General features: G+C 39.4%; 2 protein-coding genes across 3 annotated transcripts in view; one reads left to right on the top strand and one right to left on the bottom strand.

Moving 5' to 3' along the window:
• LOC149214733 (uncharacterized) overlaps nucleotides 1-9,176 on the bottom strand; it is a 57,870-nt gene extending 48,694 nt beyond the window's left edge. Inside the window, exons 1-2 of one of the 2 annotated variants that reach the window (XM_089392385.1) lie at nucleotides 7,273-9,176; nucleotides 7,040-7,130 (exon numbers count right to left, since the gene is read on the bottom strand). In XM_089392385.1, the coding sequence (XP_089248511.1) occupies nucleotides 7,480-8,886 (1,407 nt within the window). In that variant the 5' untranslated portion in view covers nucleotides 8,887-9,176 and the 3' untranslated portion in view covers nucleotides 7,040-7,130; nucleotides 7,273-7,479. Of the gene's footprint in view, nucleotides 1-7,039 lie in introns of both variants that reach the window. The other variant, XM_089392384.1, reaches the window with a different exon arrangement.
• Nucleotides 9,177-11,094: 1,918 nt separating this feature from the next.
• On the top strand, nucleotides 11,095-13,241 carry LOC149214732 (uncharacterized). The gene is made up of 3 exons (XM_089389495.1): nucleotides 11,095-11,423; nucleotides 12,410-12,775; nucleotides 13,073-13,241. Exons 1-3 carry the CDS (start codon nucleotides 11,095-11,097, stop codon nucleotides 13,239-13,241), a joined length of 864 nt encoding a protein of 287 aa, XP_089245621.1.
• The last annotated feature ends 5,572 nt before the right edge of the window (nucleotides 13,242-18,813 follow it).

Below are 18,813 nucleotides of genomic sequence, written 5' to 3'. Positions count from 1 at the left end.
CCCTTAAGGTTCCTTTCACAACTTCATGTCCTTTAGCATCTTCTAATGTAGCTTTTAACCAATTTGGCCTTTTCCTTGTGATTGGAATGACCACCGATTGAATAGGCTCACTTGGTCCTTCTTCTTCTTGATTTGTAGTACGGTTTTCATGATGATCTTCTTCTTCAAATATTGGAACTTCTTCGTCATCAAAATCAATAGGAATATCCTTTGATTTCTTGTAGGCTTGATTTTCATCGAATATGACATCCCTGCTTACTTCAATATGTCTTCCTTCCTTAATGTAGATTCTATATGCTTTTGAGGAGAGACTATATCCAACGAATATTCCCTTGATACTTGTCGAATCCAACTTCTTTTGCTTGTCCTTTGGAACATGGATGTATGCTAGACTTCCAAAGATTCAGAGGTGATCCACACTTGGCTTCTTTCCTATGAATACTTCTTTGGGTGTTATATTATTAAGACTTCTATGAGGACTTCTATTTTGAATGTACACAGCTGTCATTGTTGCTTCTCCCCATAAGAATTTTGGTAGGTCTTAATCAAGGAGCATTGTTCGAATGCCTTCTTCAATTGACCTATTCTTCCTTTCAGAGACTCCAATTTGTTCGAGATAATAGGGAACAATGAGCTCCCTCTTAATTGATGCTTTCTTACAATATGCAATCAATTCCTTAGAAGTGTATTCCCCACCATTGTCGGACCTTAGAGTTTTTATCTTTCTTTCGGTTAGGGTTTCCACTTTGGACCTAAACTCCTTGAACTTTTCGAAGACTTCATCTTTTGTTTTGAGAAGGTAGAGCCATGTCTTTCTAGAATGGTCATCAATGAATGTTACATAGTAGAGATGACCTACAAGTGATTTGTCAGACATGGGCCCACACACATCAGAATGGATGAGGTCTAATATCTCTTTAGACCTAGTTTCACTATTCGGAAATGGCTTTCTTATATGTTTTCTCAAAGAGCATCCCTTGCACACTCCTTCATGATCTAACTTCATATTAGGGATGCCATGAACTAATTGACTAAGAGTAGGGATGACCTTACGATATAGATGACCATACCTCAATGGCATTGATTTCCATGTGAACCAAAGCTTGAGGAGGTGGTGTAATAACCCTATAGAGGCTTCCTTCACGAACTCCAATAACCCTAGCTTTATCAATGCTAGAGTCTTTTCCCCAAACCAATACTTTTCCATCAACAAAAGCAACTCTATCCCCTTTATCTTCTAAACAAGAAATAAAAAAGAAAATTCTTTTTCAAACCTGGAACATATAGAATGTTGTTGACGTGCAGCTTCAATCCATTTTCCATCTTCAACGATGTTGATCCCAGACCTCTAACAGCAGAGCTTTTGTTGTCACCCAATTCCGCTGCATGAGAAGTGGCTCTTTTGATAGTGTATGGAGTTGTTTACTTTCTCCTGTCATGTGTCTTGATGATCCATTATCAATGATCCATGCATTGTCATCACTAAGAGAACCTGTAAGAGCATCCAAGAACCCTTGACTTTTGACTTTGTTGAATAAGTAGTAGATGACCTTCTTGATCTAGCTTCCAACAGTGTTGATATCCATCTTCATGTAGTTTATCAAAGAGGGAGAATCTATGCCAACAAAGTGATCTTCAACTTTTCTTGACCTTAGCTCTAATACCATGTTGAGAAATCAAATGCAAGTAGATCAGGGTTTGATTCCTCTTTCTTGATAATTACTTGTGAGTTATGTTGGCTTCTTTTACTTCTTTATTATCTTATCTTTCATCAAGCAATTACCATATTATGTGTGTATGAAGATCACAAAACAAGAGACAGAAGATGTAGGCACTATGCCAGGGCAAAACCCCCCTCGAGGGGAAAACCCAGTCAAAATTTATCTTCCTTCAATAGTATTCTTTGAGACTCTTCAACCTAGACAAAGACCAAACCTTCCCTCCACACCAAGTCAACCTTCCAGATATTCGACCCCTTTGCAACGACACTTTCACCCTAGCAACTTCGACTATGCAACAACTTACAACATTAGGCAGCAACTGGCAGCAACAACACTTGGAAGACTTCGATCTCCCAAACTAGGGCACAAAACAGAGAGAGAGTAGCTCCAAAATTTCAATTTTCTTCTCTTCCTTAGACTTCACCCAAGTCACACTTACTTTAGCTTTCCGTTTACCCACTTCACACTTCTCCAGCTTCCTTAGAGATATCAAACTAGCTTGAGATGAGATGCTCCAAATGAATTCGACTTCCTTCTATTTATAGGCTCCAAGTGAGGTCGAATTGGTGTCCTTATGCCGACTTGATCTCTTCTAGGCCGACTTAGTGTGGAGGTTACAGTAATTATATTTGACTCAATAGTAAACATTTTTACATAATTCAAAAGCCCAAGAAGGGTCTCTTTAAATGTACAATGACTTTATAGACTCAATATTAATCCTAGAAGTCCACAATGGGACTTTGACTAATATAATGATGACCCAAACATGAAACCCATGCTTTAATAAGTCATTGATACAATAATAAAAATTATTTTCTTTATTCTTTTGACAAGTACATTTCATGATGACTCATATACATTAATGAAGACCGAACCTAGTTACATTTTCCAACACAATTGTGGGGCACAAATTTCTATGACAAAAGGTTAAACAATGGCAAAGAAAGGGGAGATAAGTACCCTGTTGTTTTATTGTTGTGCAATTAATTTCCTGAGAAGGAAATATCAATCCTCCTTAAACTGGTTTGCCCCATTGTAGGGTTTATCCAGGGTCTAGCTGAACAAAAACCACTGTGTAAACTTTGTGTGAGTTTGTGTTATTTCTTCTTTATCAGCTGAAAACTAAATGGAGTAGAATAGTTTTGTATGTTTTGAGTTAATTAGCATTATCAGTTTTTATATCAGCTAACACTTCGGGGTTGTGCGCATTAAACATTATGCTAATTCCTTGAAACTAGGTGGGCTACAAAATTGTAAAAAAAATCTACATAAGGCACAAGAAGTTCATCTTACATGGTGTAAACTCCAACATCATGGCATGTTTCTTGAAGAAAAATCAAAAAATAAAATTATTTGGCTCAAGTTACATAGCTCCACACCCTTTACTCTAGGACAAGCTTCAACATATTAGCCAAACGCTTATTGAAAATGGACTTAAAGAAACCATAAGGTAAATACTTAAATGCCAATCTACCTTCCAAAACCTTGGATTATGTTGAAAATGATAGCAAGAAAGGGTTCCTTGATTTGTGCCTTGATCAAAGGGACCTCAACGAGTTCTTCCTTAGCATGCTCGAGTTCCTATAAGTTAGGAACCAATTCCTATAAGTTAGGAGCTAATTCCTATAAATTATGATGAATTCCTATGATTTAGCATGAGTCGCTACAAATTAGGACAAGTTCCTATAATTTAGGATCAGTTCCTAAAAGTTAGGGGGAGTTATGAAGCAGTTAACTAATGTGCATAAGTGGAAGGTCAAGTTTATTGTCTTGTAGTGCGAGTTAATTTGGAAAAAGGACAAGTCACCGAATATCAAGTTCTAGAATTGAGATGAGACGAGTTGCATGAGTTAGTTAACTCGGTTAACTCATCAATCACAAAATCAATTCCTAAAATATAATTTGCTAGACTTAGCCATTCGAATTGCTTATAAGGAGGACGCAGGCACAATTGTAATCATTCTTCTTGAGCACAAGTATTGTGCATGAGCTTGTAAGAGTAACAAGAACAAGAGGAGCTTGTGCGAGTATTGAAGAATGAAGAATTGCCTTCAGAATGCGCTAGGAAATAGGGCCTTATTTCCTAGGATTTGTGCAAGGATTTCAGAGCTCATCCAGGCAAGGCAAGAAGGCAAGCAGAGCAAGGGTCTTACAAATTGTTTCAAGCTTAGTTCAAGCAAGGAGATCATTGTATTCTCTATTGAAATTATATTGTATTGTAAGGGATCTATTGCTTATTCTTCTTCAATAATATTCTCAATCAAGCAAAGGGTTTTCCCAGTTGGGTTCCTAGAAAAATTGTGTTGTTGAATTGTGTGATTGTGTATTTATTTATGTTTCTACTCCACTGCAAAAATAAGTAGAGAAATTATGTGTCTATATGAAAAGAAATTAGTTTCAAATTGTTTATATTAATAGTTGCAAAACTTCGTGGGATTTCTACAAATTATAAGCCCAAGTGGGCTACATGCAATGGTGAACACTGGCCAATGTTCAATTCTCATTGGGGCTTTTCTGCCCTATTTATGTAGCCACGTGGGCACCTAGAGGTAGTGGTTGAATGCGTGAACCTTGCATTGCACTACCCATGCACACATAAGCAGATCAAAGCCCACCCCCAAGTCCTCCTTCAGGTCACCCATTTTGAGTTCACTACCTATGCTCTAGTAAGCACTTTGCTAGGACTTTATGTTAGATGCTTTGCCTAGGCTAGGGCTTTACCTAACCACCTCATTGTCCTCGTGGCTCCTTCCTCTTCTTCATCTGTTGTAGCCAAGGTGTTTGTTGCCAAGGTTTTTGGTGCATTCCTCATAAATCCCTCAGTTTTTTCAAGAGTAAAAATCTTTGTTTCGTCAATTCTTCCTTTAGCCCTTGTGAGTGGTACATCTTTTAAGCAGGCCCTCATAGCTCTGAGCTTCGTTGTTCTCATAGCTCCTAAAGGTCGCTTTTTAGTTGAAAAGGTTATTGTTTTTCCAAAAGTTTCTCATGCATTGATTTGCAAATTTCTTGTGTTTTGGTGGTGGCTCTCAGATATCCATCCTCTAGATTTCTCAAACTTGGAAAACCTCTCTTCACAAGAAAGCTGCCATTTAGCCATATACTCAGGTTTATCATCGTGACATTTGATTACACAAATTATAGAGCATGTTCTTCCATCAATACCTTGAGTTTTATTAAAATTTCAGACGATGGTAAGCAACTTCTGCACTAATGCATAATGCACAACATTCAATGCTGCAACTATCTTCTATTTACCAAAAGAAGAAAAATTACAGTTATAGCTTAGAACTTAAACTTGCCAACCAACAAAATGGTGAGCTCCGGATCTCTTTCATTATACAAGAGACTGAGGGAAGACACAAGGTATACGGTCACATGCATGAAGCACCCAATGTAACTCAATCCAATCTTAACCATCCTACATGCATATAAGTGCCAAGAGGATAACTGTCACATGTATACACACTCCTCCTTGGGATCTAAGCCCTCCTCAAGTTGTCATGAAAGCACCCTAGAAGTCCTAGGGATATTCACCCAATCGAAAAATGATAATCCATGCAAAAAACAAACTCCGAAATATAAAAGCTAACTAAAGTGATAAATCTGAACAGCAATATAATTCTGGAATTGTCGTAAGGTTGATGCATGCATGCATGCGTCCGCTCCATATCTCTCATACATAACTGTTGTGCACCTCATTTATTCCACTAGAGCTGCACCCTCATACACACTGCCCTCTCTCTGCTGCTGCGCACAGGAACCAAGAACAATGAAGCTGGAGCACCATCACTGCTGGACAAAACTAACTGAGCAACAAAGGTAAAAAATTAATAGGTTTATGGGTAAAGAAGGCTTGTGCCTAAATAGTAGTAAAACCATGGTCTCCACTTTTTGATCCCTCCTCAGGCTTTTTCATCAACAACACTATAGGTAAGGTTGCTAAAACTGCAATTGCATTTCTAGGGAGATAATCCCTAACCTCCATAGACAACGCTTTTGGAAGATTTCACTTTTGTGCCCCAAAAACCAATAATGGACTGATCTCAACTTAATCAAGTTTGTGCACACTGCATTGAGATGGACTTTGCTTCTGATTTGCCAGAAGACATCATAATAGGGCTTAAAAGTGGCAGACATGACCTGGAAGCAAAAGCTCAAGTATGAGCAGGTGGCCTTCAAGCGTAGATCTTGCTCTTGCTTCAAATATGTCCATTTAGCATCTTCTTGCCAAAAGGTCGTGAAGGGTGAGGATGGAAAGACCATTAAAAAAAAGAGAAGCAAGGAACCTAGTTGGTGGAAAGGAGTGGAAGATCACCACTAACTTATTGAAGTAAAATAATGGGCAACATAAGCTGTAGCTAAGGTGGAGACGAATCCAATGTTCATGGCTCCAATGTCAAAGGCCCCTTCCCTGCCTCTTCCCTATGAAGAAGAGACACACGGATAATGGATTGTTGTGAAGAAGCAAACAGAAAAAAGCTATAAAGAGATAGCTGAGAAAAGTGAACAGGTTTCATCCGACATGAGCCTCATGGAGAAGCTTCTCAAACAGAAGGTAGCCCAGTTTGTTGATTGCTAAAGGATGGGAACCGGAAAACAGATGAGATCTTTAAGTTTATTTTTGTCTCTTTGTCACGTTTTCCTGTAGCAGTTCACCCACCAGGTATAACTGAGGCTAAATAATGTAACTCTTTTTCTTATCTTATATAGCTTTGACTATAGTCCTGGCTTCTTGTCTAGCTGACCCACAAAACAAGACTAATCCCTTAGCCACATTGCTTGGGCGTCTACAGAGGTGGAGGATTTGCCCAGACAGCCAAAAGTGGCTGGAATCCAGGCGAAAAAAATTCAAGAAATCTTGCAATAGCAGTGTTTGAATCATGTTTTTGATGGTGGAAATGGATTCAGCACCATCAAAAACGTCTGGGGAATCCAAAATCTTGAAAATTGACAACTTTAACCTCGATTTACAAAAATCCCTGCCGGATTTTATCAAAATATTGCCGGAAATTCTATGATTTTCAGGGCAAAAAAGCAGTCTGGTTAGACTACTGCCATTGCTTGTGGTCCATACCAAAGTGAAGAAAAAACAGTACAATTGCAACATATTGACAACAGTTTAACCAAAAAGTTAATGCATTAAAACAAAATGTCAGATTTTTATTCTTTCGCAATTGCTGGTCAGCTATACGTGGGACTCAAACTCAAACAATATAGGCTGATCAGCAATCAAGACTCGGAAATTCCAAATAGAGAGGTATATTGCCATTAGGCATGCCAGAAAAGCAACAGCAATCAAATAGATAACAAGGAATTACCTTGGATGAGGTGGACCAGAGGGCAAAGAGCTATCAAATCAGATGCACAAAATTTGAATTCCTTTGATAACCCTTGACCAGAGAGAATAAACTGAAGGAATTATCCAGATAGACGAGGTTTCTTAAAAAACTTTGGAGAATTTTCCAACACAGAATAAGCTACAAAATCTGGCAAGCATAGGTACTACTCTCAAGCAAACCCTTGACCAGAAAGAATAAACTGAAGGAATTACCTAGATAAACGAGGTTGCTTAAAAAAACCCATTGAATTTTCCAACACATAATATGCTACAACATCTGGCAATGATTTCCAGTTTAACATGTAATCGAAAATTTGATATGCTTCAGCCACTTTCCCTGCCCTACAAAACGCCTTAAGAAATGCCGCATAGGTACCACTCTCAAGATAACCTTGACCAGAGAGAACAAACTTGAAGGAATTACCTCGAAAAACGAGGTTTCTTAAAAAACTTCAGAGAATTTTCCAAAACAGAATATGCTACAACATCTGGTAATGTTTTCCTGTTTAACACGTAATCAAAGACTTCATATGCTTCAGCCACTTTCCCTGCTCTACAAAGTGCCTTGAGAAACGCCGCATAGGTGCCACTCTCAAGATCAACTTCCTTCGACTTCAGCACCTCATACAGCTTCAAGGCCTGATGTAAGTGCTGACACATACAAAGGCCATGCATAAGGGTGTTGTACGTGCAACCATCAGGCTGACACACAGATTGTTCCATTTCCTCTAACAACGTAAGAGCTCCCATGGCATCGCCTTCTCTACACATCCCATTCATAAGTGAAGTGTAAGTAATGACATCGGGAGAATGCCCTTTCCTGACCATGAGCTTCAGAAACTTCTTGGCTTCATCTATTTTCCCAGCCTTGGACAACCCAAATATGAGAGTATTAAATGTTACGACATCAGGAGCACACCCCTCTGTGTCCATCTTCTTATAAACCTCCAAGGCTTCATTGGTCTTATCGATTTTACAGTAACCCTTCATTAGCGTGTTGTATAAGAAGCTATCAGGCTTGCACCCAGACTCTAACATCTCATCCAACAAATTTCTTGCTTTTCTCATATGTTTGCCATTGCAGAAAGCATCCATCAGAATGCTGCAAGTGACAATATCAGGCTTGCAATTTAGACCCATCTTGCAGTTTAGACCCTTCATTTCCTCCAGAAACGTATATGCTGTGTCAATCTTCCCAGCCTTACACAAATGCCTGATGAGAAAATTGAGAGTACTCATATCTAGATTAACAACATATCTCACCATTTCAATGAAAATATTGCAGGCTTCCTCATCTCTGCCTGCATTACAGAATGCACGAACTAACAAATCAGAAGTGACATGATCAGCTGCACAACCATCATCAATCATCAGATCTAGTATATTTTCAATACGACCCACATGGCCTAATTTGCTGGGTTCACCGAGCAAAACATTGAAAGTCACTGTATTTGGTGAAAATCCACCCTTCTGTTTCATGTGCTGAAGGAGGCTCAAGGCATCTTCAACTCGTCCAGCCTTTGCAAACCCATTAATCACTGTGTTGTGGGTAGAAGTATCTGGGATGAAATTACTACGTACCATTTTGTCATACATTCGCTTGGCTTCAGTAACCCTGGTCTCATTCAAAAGCGCATTAATGACGTCCTTCTGCGATGTTTTCGCATGTTGGTCTTTGTGTTTTGATCCCCTCGAATTCTCTGAAGGCAAATTACTTGTTGGCTCATCGAAATAGGGTTGTGGAAGTGCCGAAAAATGCGAGGAAATGACTCTCGTTAGGGTATTCTGATAAATTTTTACAGGGTATATAGATCTAATTCGTGCCATATATAGCTTTTCTCTCGTGTTTTTCCCCTGCTATGTTTGGTCAAAAAAATCTCAGAAATTTGTAGCAAACCTTTCAGAGAAGTGATCATGTGACGCTGTGCTTGACTGATCGCTCGTTCGGCCCGTCGCTCATGGTTTTGTCCCCGCGAAAGGAATCGAGTTGAGGTTTAAGGGAGGGTTTAGCAGCCTCTTCCCACTTGATGCCTTTAGCCATGATTCAATAAATATGATTTTCTGTTTAATGAAAGCTCTCTCATTCATTGGAAGCTAAGGATTGACAATTCGGGTAAAGCTTTTCTCTCTTAGCATTGGCATGATAGTTTTTAAGAAAGAATTATTATCCCATTCATTGGAAATTTAATGTAGGGTACTAATCATAAGTATGGATTCGAAAACCAAATCAAAATCATTACAATCAACCGCCGGATGAATCAACATTACATATAATCTGATTGCCATCATTCAATTTTATTTATTCACGCATTATCAACCTTGGGTAGTGTGACAAGGGTGGGCTGGTGGTATCAGAGCAAGAAGTTGAAAGAGTCAGGATATGGAGGTTGGAAGACGAGGACGTGGGAGAGGTGTGCGCAGAGCAGCAGACGAAAGACTGAGGGAAGAAATAAGGACCCTTATTGCTCGTTTAGAGGCAGTGGAGGCAGGAAGGAGAAGGGATCCAGAAATCAGAGATGACAACGAGGAGGAAGCAGTAGTTACAACAGACGGATCAGATGAGGAAGCACCAGAGATAAGATTGCTGAGGTCAGTTCTGTTGGCCAGCAGCAAGCCCAAACCAGAAATTCCTAACTATGATGGCAGTCTGTCCATAGAAGTTCTGCTGGACTGGATAAGCGAGTTGGATAAGTATTTTGAAAGTGAAGAGATCAGCAAGGACCGGAGAGTCAGGTTCGCTGCAACCAAATTGAAGGGACACGTCGCCCTGTGGTGGGATAGTGTTCAAGCAGAGAGAAGGAGAATGAATAAGCTACCGATAAAGAAGTGGCCAAGGATGGTGGCCAAGCTGAAAGGCAGATTTCTGCCTAAGGATTACCAAGTTGCACTTTACCGACAAGTGCAGAACTTAAGACAGAAAGGCATGACAGTAAAGGAGTATACAGAAGAATTCTACCGGGTGAACTTGAGGGCTGGTTATACCGATGAAACTCCGGAGAAGACAGCAAGATATGTAAACGGTTTGAGGCTGGAAATACTGGATGAAATCAGTATTCTTTCCCCGAGGAACATAGAGGAAGCCTATCAGAGTGCTGTAAAGGTTGAAGAAAAGATTAATAGAAAACAGAATAATAGGAGAGGACGGGGAAACGATAGAGGACGAGGATAGTCCTATGGCAGAGGGCGAACTGCCAGTAATAGCGAAGAAGGCAGCAGCTCCAAGGCTTCAGGAACAGCAGAGAAAGGAGACAGCACTAGAGGTGGCAGGCCATATCAGCGAGGAAGAGGGAATGGCCGAGGTAGAGGAGCTAATTTCCAGTGCTACAGGTGCCACAAGTGGGGGCACAGATCTTTTGAATGCCCTGAAGTAGAGTAAGCTGGCCGGAGGGGAACATTTGTTGCACAACCTAAGGACGCTGAGGCACCGCCCCAAGAAGCAAAAAATGTAGCGGAAACGGGGAGGCCTTGGTTCTAAACAAAGTATTGTTGAAGCCAGCCAAGGAAACTGCTGAGCAGACCCAATGGAAAGCACTGTTCCGGACAATTTACAAATCACACGGAAAGTGCTGCAAATTGATCATAGACAGTGGGAGTACAGATAATTTGGTTGCCACCGAGATGGTGGAGAAGCTGGGATTGAAGCGGCTTAAGCACCCCACCCCTTACAAGGTGTCGTGGCTGCAGAAAGGCCACCAGCTATTGGTTGATGAACAGTGTGAGGTTGAATTTCACATTGGCAGGTACAAGGACAAAGTTATCTGCGATATTATGCCAATAGACGTGTGCCACATACTGCTGGGAAGACCATGGCAATATGATTGGAAGGTGGCACATGATGGGAAGACGAATTGCTACAAGTTTGTTAAAGATGGAGTCAAGCATACGCTTGTACCCATCAAGGAAGAGGATACAACAAAAGCAAGTGGGACAAAAGCGTTGTTAGTAGGTGGAAAACAGTTTGTGAAACAGATCGAGGAAAACGAAGTGAATTATGTTGTTGTGAGGAGGGCAAAGATAGTGTTGTTGCACACAGAAATGTTTGAATTGCCTGCAGAAATTCAAGAGATGCTACAGGAATTCAAAGACATTGTAGTTGATGATTTGCCGAACAAGTTGCCTCCCAAAAGAAGCATCAGTCATCATATCGATTTCATACCCGGAGCAAGCTTACCAAATAAGGCAGCATATCGGATGAGCCCCAAAGATAATGAAGAGATCAGGAAGCAAGTGCAGGAGCTGCTAGATAAAGGGTTGATAAGGGAAAGCTTGAGCCCTTGTGCAGTACCAACAGTTCTTGCTCCTAAGAAAGGAGGAGAATGGCGGATGTGCACGGACTCACAGGCCATCAACAAAATCACCATTAGGTACAGGTTTCCCTTACCAAGGATGGACGATATGATGGACTGTCTAAGTGGGGCAGCGTATTTCACGAAGATTGATCTAAAGAGTGGTTATCATCAGATCCGGATCAGAGAAAGAGATGAGTGGAAGACAGCCTTCAAGACTAATGAAGGGTTGTACGAGTGGTTGGTCATTCCGTTCGGTTTCAGTAACACTCCTAGTACTTTTATGAGATTGATGAATGAAATGTTGAAAGAGTTCATCGGCAAGTTTGTGATAGTATACCTTGATGACATATTGATTTTCAGAAGGACTAAAGAGGAGCACCTTCAACATGTTCGAAGAGTGCTAGAGAAATTGCAGCAGAATAAACTGCTGATAAATTTGAAGAAATGTACTTTCCTACAAAGAGAACTGGTTTATTTGGGCTTTGTAATTGCAGAAAACGAATTGAAGATGGATCGAGAAAAGATTGCAGCAATCGTTAATTGGCCATCTCTAAAAAGCTTATTCGAGGTACGTAGTTTTCATGGGCTGGCGAGTTTCTATCACAAATTTATAAGAAATTTTAGTGAAATCTGCGCGCCTATGCTGGACACTATCAATGAGGCCAGTCAACCTTTTTGTTGGACCAAGGCAGCAGAGGACAGCTTTCAGCTCCTAAAGCAGAAAATTATGGAAAGACCGATTCTAAGGTTGCCATATTTTAATAAGCTTTTCCAAGTGGTACAGCTATTGGTGCTGTACTCAGCCAAGAAGACAAACCTGTTGCATTTTTCAGTGAGAAATTGAACAAAAGCAGGCAGAAATATTCCTCATATGACAAGGAATTTTATGCTGTCGTCCAAGCTTTAAAGCATTGGAGACACTACCTGCTGGGGAATGAGTTTGTGTTATTTTCTGATAATTTAGTGTTGCAATATGTAATGCAACAGCACAAATTGAACCACAAGCATGCCAAATGGGTGGAGTATTTACAGAGTTTCACCTTTGTGCTGAAACACATCAGCGGGCAGGCCAATAAGGTGGCGGATGCATTGAGCAGAAGAGCCTTGCTCTTACAGGAAAGTACAATACAGGTGTTGGGTTTCGAGCACTTGAAAGATTTGTACCAGACCGACACAGATTTCAAAGAGGCCTTTGAAGCCTGTCAAAATCCCATGCTGAGGAACAAAAGTCCATGGTTGGACTACAACTTGCAGGAGGAACTACTATTTAGAGGGGGACAGTTATGTATCCTTGATTGTTCGATGAGAGAAAATATTATACGAGAGAAACATAGCGGGGGTCTAGCCAGACACTTCGGCATAGACAAAACTTTGGAGCAGCTCGGACACTTCTATTACTGGCCAAGAATGCGAAGGGATGTACAGCGGTATGTGAACAGGTGTAAAGTTTGCCAACTAGCGAAGGGACATAGTCAAAACACTGGACTTTACACACCACTACCTATTCCAAGTAGACCATGGGACTCAGTCAGCATTGACTTTGTCTTAGGACTGCCTAGAACACAGCGAGGTTATGACTCAGTGATGGTGGTGGTAGACAGGTTTTCGAAAATGGCGCATTTCATCCCTTGTCGAAAAACTAGTGATGCCACTCACGTAGCTCACCTGTTTTTCACGGAGATTGTTAGATTACACTGCCTACCCAAATCTATTGTTTCTGACAGGGACGTAAAATTCACGGGACACTTTTGGCGCACCTTGTGGAAGAAGTTGGACACACAGTTGAACTTTAGTTTTTCATATCATCCGCAGACTGACAGGCAAACGAAAGTGGTGAACAGGAGTTTGGGGAACTTGTTACGGAGCTTGACTGGGGAAAATTCACGGTTATGAGATCGTGCTCTCGCTTAGGCAGAATTCGCTTATAACGATTCACCGAACCACAACACCGGACACAGTCCATTTCAGATCCTATACAGTATGCATCCTCGCGGAATACATGAATTGCGGGATCTTGGAAAGTTGGAGAGGAGAAGTGTTGATGGGGAAGATTTTGCTGAAGCGATGAGTGAACTACACAAACAGGTGAAATTAAAGTTGCAGGACAACGTGCAGAAATATAAACAATAGGCAGATTTAAAGCGGCGAGAAGTCCAATTCAATATAGGTGATGAAGTCCTTGCACACTTACACAAAGAACGGTTTCCTAAGGGCGCGTATAACAAGCTAAAATTCAAGAAGATTGGTCCCTGCAAGATTTTGCGTAAATTCTCAACCAACGCTTATGAGATACAACTGCCACCTGATATAGGCATATCACCTATTTTCAATGTGGCAGACCTATTCCCATATACTGCCAACCCAGAGGAAGACAGTGTGGTACGGCCAGAACGGGACACCCAAGTTGGAGACAGTTCTTGGATGAGGCATATGCCTTCGGCTCAACCCCATGAGATCGAGAAGATTCTCGACACACAGGTAGCCAAGAGGACTCGCAGGAAAGAGTATCTGCGATACCTTGTCAAGTGGAAGAACCGTCCAATTGAGGACAGTTCATGGCTCGACGCGGCACAAATACAAAAGGCTGGTTATTCTGTGGAGGAACTCATGGAACAGAGCCATGACTTTTTCTTACCCCGGGAGCCTGATGCAGGAGCATCTAGCTGACAGGTCAAGACGAAAGGAAAGGTTGTTTGGTCTCTGAAGAGGACAGAAGAGGAATTTGCGGAGTGAACAATGTGGTTGTTTTTTTTTATTTTGTTTATGATGTTTAAATTAATAAAGAACAGTATGTAGGAAGGTAAAGGATTAATTAGGACAATTGTTGTAAGTAACTAGTTTTATTTTCATAATAATAATGTAGGACAATAACAGTTCCTGGAACTAAAAATATGTAACCAACCACAGTTGGAAGAAAACAGTTCCATACAAAACAGTGCCTTACAATCATTTTAAAAGAGGAATAGAACACAATTGTAAGGTTCGACTTTTTGGAGAGTAAGCGAAAAAACTAATGAAATATATCTCTGAGCACACAGACATTTCTTTCCAGCATCCTGTGATTGTTTAATTATCTACATGTCATTCTGTTGATTTCCAGTAACAGTAAAAGTCTAGTTGTTGTTTTATTCTACGAGCACATATATGTACATGTATTTCGAATTGCATTGATTCAAGCAGGCTTACGAAACCAAACGAATTGTAGACATAATGCAAGAACGCGTTGTTGAAACAAGACCTACAGACCCTGAACCTAACAAGCATATAAACGCCGAGGAGTCCAGAACAAGTCGTATATTTCGAGCATTAAAATACAGATAAGGCACAAGCATTTACGAACAACAAACCAAGCAAAATATCCAGGTATGCCTGAAGAGTAAACCCACTGTTTTATTTATAAAATAAGCATGAGAAAATCTCTGTTCAGTCATACACAGTTTCAAAACCTTGTTCGAATAATTATACAGTCCATACCATAACATATTACAAGTTCGAGGTAACATATCGTGCGGGCCTAGAAACCCTAGGGCTGAACCTACAACAACTAACTAACAGAACAACCATGCAAGCCAACAGCCTGTGACTTCATACAGTCGATGACTTAAGAAATCTTTGAAACAAGAATTACAATAACCCAAGCCTACGGCATTGAATGCAAATGACAAGGAAAACAGAGAACGACTCTACCCGAGTCTAGCCGGAGTCTCGAATAGCCGAATTCCGAAACCCTCCAGGTCATTATACCTGCAACGACAACCATTAATCAAAGCTCGTGAGTATTGAGTGGCAGAGTAAGTCAAGAACAGAAGGAAGAACAAAACCTGGGTTCGAAATTACCTGGCAGAGACAAGCTGCGGTCATGGCAGTTCATTAGGGTTACCCTGCTCGCAGAGGAGCAAAAACATCAGTCAACTGAGGGAAAAGAGGAGACAACTGATAGCATAGAACCAGAGAACTTACCTTTGCATCGTTGAAGAAGCCGAAGCCGAGAACTGCAACCGCATCCTATTCGAAACCGAGGGAAGATAACCAGAGACTCAACAACTGTCGCCTAGAAAGATTCAAGACCGGAAAGAGTCACATTATCCAGCAAACAACCAGCATTGGCATCGCATACAGAGAAAACGCAGAGTTTAACCAGCAAACTACAGTTTCACAATAGCCCACAAGAACAAGTGCAGATAAAGCAATGTGAACGAAACTAACAGGTTCAACAGAGGTTCATACCGGACGGAGGACGAAACTTTCAGGTCAAGAGCCGAACCAGAGCATAGTAACAACAGAAAAATCACTCAGAAACAACCACGACATATAAAAAATGCAGAGCTCTCAAACTCAACAAATGTGCATGCAAATGACCAGCGTTAGGGTTTGATCTCCCATACCAAGGTGGGGTTGACAATCCCAAGGGTGGACACTTGTCCATCGATTGAAGCGCAAGGTACCAATCATAAGTGCGGACTCCAAAACCAAATCAAAATCATTACAATCAACCGCCGGATGAATCAACATTGCATGTAATCTAATTGCCATCATTCAATTCCATTTATTCACGCATTATTAACCTTGGGTAGTGTGACAAGGGTGGGCTGGTCCCATCAAAATACCTCAATAGTTGGGCACACCATTGAAAACAAAACACCTTTGATATCTGGTTGATTATTTCCTTGAGCAAATCAAGTGCCAATATACCTTAATTTGAATGATGGAAGTATGAAGTTTCCTGCCAATTTCTGCTTCCTCCCGTCACAACATTATTGACCATTCCCATCGGTCTGTTCCCGTACGCAAAAAGCGTTTGGAAGACCTACGTAACTAAGTTGATTTTCCTGTGCAAATCTGCTTTACCACAGATAAGTAGTTGGGACCCAATTCTTTATACAATTTGGTAGTGGAGCCGTCCATTTGAATAGACCATTCGTTTCTTGTGATTGCGACCTGATGTGAATGCGCATGACAGTTGGGCTGGTTTTCTCTTCTTACTTTACCTTCTAACTAATATTTTTAGCTATTAGATTCATACTTTGGTTTTTACAAAGATTCGACATGATTTTATGGACACGGTAATTACGTCGTAAGGCGTTTCTCTCTGAAATCAACTATCCTAACTGCTTTCGTGTCATAACCTGTGCCATTAGATATTTTGTTAGACGATTAGGTTAAGATGATCCGTTGATTTGAATTGGATGACGGTTGCTAGCTTTCCCAACCGCACAAACTACTCTGGCTTGTGAATCAAACGTGTTTATTTTTCCTAGCGTTTTGTTGGGGATAGTTAATCCGTTGCAACTGCTCTGGAGATGGCCCAGCACCACGTAGTTGGACTCCTCACCATCATTGCCAGCGATAGATCTGTGGCCAATTTCACTGCTCGAATTCGAGCGGAGAGCCTCGTCGAGCGTTGATGGATTTTTCTATGGCGTAGCAGCGAGAGGAGCCGGCTCAAATATATATGTTGGAAATCGGCCCTCCATGGTGCCCATTTCCCACCTCCAGAACGCAGCGCCATATGATAAGTAGCTCAGCAAATTTCCAAACTAAATTTTTCTCTGCCATTGCGCTTTCCCTCGGTTGTTTCTACTATATTATGTAACACAAATTTCATGTTATCATTATAAAGTAAGTACGTTCCAGTTGTATATTGTCAACGATATTCCTAGCTTGTTGAATTTTCTTTCTAATGCATGTGTGGAGTTATAATATAAAATGTATTGGCCTATTTTTCATTCTTCATATACTAATGAAATTTAGAATCACAACTTTTCCAATTATCTAATTGTGGATGCAGAAGTGGGTTTGCATTTGAATAAGGAGAAGCAGATAGTTGCTCAATTTTTAATGCGAAGTGTTCAACGTTTATAGGTGAATCCTAGGTTGAGTAGATCATTTGAGTAGGTGCCACTTATGAAATAGCTCGAAGCACGCTCATATATATATTTTCTCATGATGTATGATTAAATAATGAAGGGTATTTATTATATTTCTTAGGGTACATAATAAGCAAGTTGAAAGTCATGCATGTGTTGCTTGTCTTCTTTCATACAATGTTGATAATTAATTTAGTTATTTCTTAGTTTAAAAACATGACTTAATTCTCGATGTTTTGTGGGTTGAATAATTGTGATTAAGTTTGATTAAAAAAATAGCATGTATTGATGTTTTGATGTTTTGTTGGTCGAAAAATAGTGAATCCTTGTTCCTGAAGTTTTAGAAAATACTAGAAAATACCCAAATTAATATCCAAGATGGTTAAGAATCCTTGTTCCTGACGTTTTAGAAAATACTAGAAAATACCCAAATTAATATCCAATTTTAGAAAATACTAGAAAATACCCAAATTAATATCCAATTGATCCTAAAACCTTCAACCTTATTAAAATGTGTGTATCCTTTACTTTCTTTTCCTACAATGGTATTTTCTATGAACACCTCAACTTTATTAAAATGTGGGTATCCTCTACCTTCTTTTCCTACAATGGTATTTTCTATGAACACAGAAAGAATGACAATGGGATCTAATGATTTTTTATATGTCATGATTCTTCTTGAATTTGACAATGGGATCTAATGACTTTTTATATGTCATCATTCTTCTTGAATTTATGCTTTACGACATTTCCTTTGCAACATCTAATGCAAATGCTAGTTTTAATGCTCTCTTAAAGTGATGGTTGTAGTTCTTGCAACCTTCCATTTGGACGTCCTTTACAAGTAATTGGACACTATCACATGTTTATGTTTATGTTTATGTTTTTTTGTTTTTATTTATTATGTTTATGTTTTTTTGTTTTTATTTATTATGTTTATGTGTTTTGTGTTTTTTTGTTTTTATTTATTTATTTATATATTGTTTTTAAGACTATATTTTTTAAAATAAATTTATTTCAATTAAAGTTTTATGTCTATTCAATTATATTTGTATTTTATTTTTAAGAATATTTTTTTAAATATATTTATTTTCATTATAATTTTTTATTTTTATTTATTTTTATTTTTTATTTATTTTATACACGTTTTCACTGAAGAGTTTAATTATTAGATGTTTTTTTATTTTCCTTTTTGAATTTGGTGATAAATTGATTTGATAAAATGTTGAATTTAAATGGTTTAGAAAGCATTTTTAAATGTATAAATATATTTAATGCTATGAAAAGTCCATAGGACACTCTATTTCTACATATTACAACACTAAAACTTAAGATTCTAAAATTTCCCTACCAAATTTCTGCCAAAATTAATCAGAATAATTGCCCGGAAAAGTGTAAAAATGTCTAATGTTTAAGTTGCTATGTTATATATAGTGAATTGCAATAAATGGAGGGCATATTTTGATAGAAAGAATGAAGAGCATAACTTTGCACACAACTTAGCTTTTGCTCAATTCATTAATCAAGGTCATTGATTTGTTTCAAAATTCCATGGAAAATACAAGTTACACTTCAAATAAAAACCTGTTATGATTGTT

The sequence above is a fragment of the Pinus tabuliformis genome, chromosome 1_1, assembly GCF_031772625.1.
Source record: "Pinus tabuliformis cultivar Carrire ecotype Pingquan chromosome 1_1, CPIR1, whole genome shotgun sequence".
Taxonomy (NCBI): Eukaryota; Viridiplantae; Streptophyta; class Pinopsida; order Pinales; family Pinaceae; genus Pinus; species Pinus tabuliformis.
Note: the sequence above shows the minus strand (reverse complement) of the source record. Positions and strands in the feature narration are given on the sequence as shown.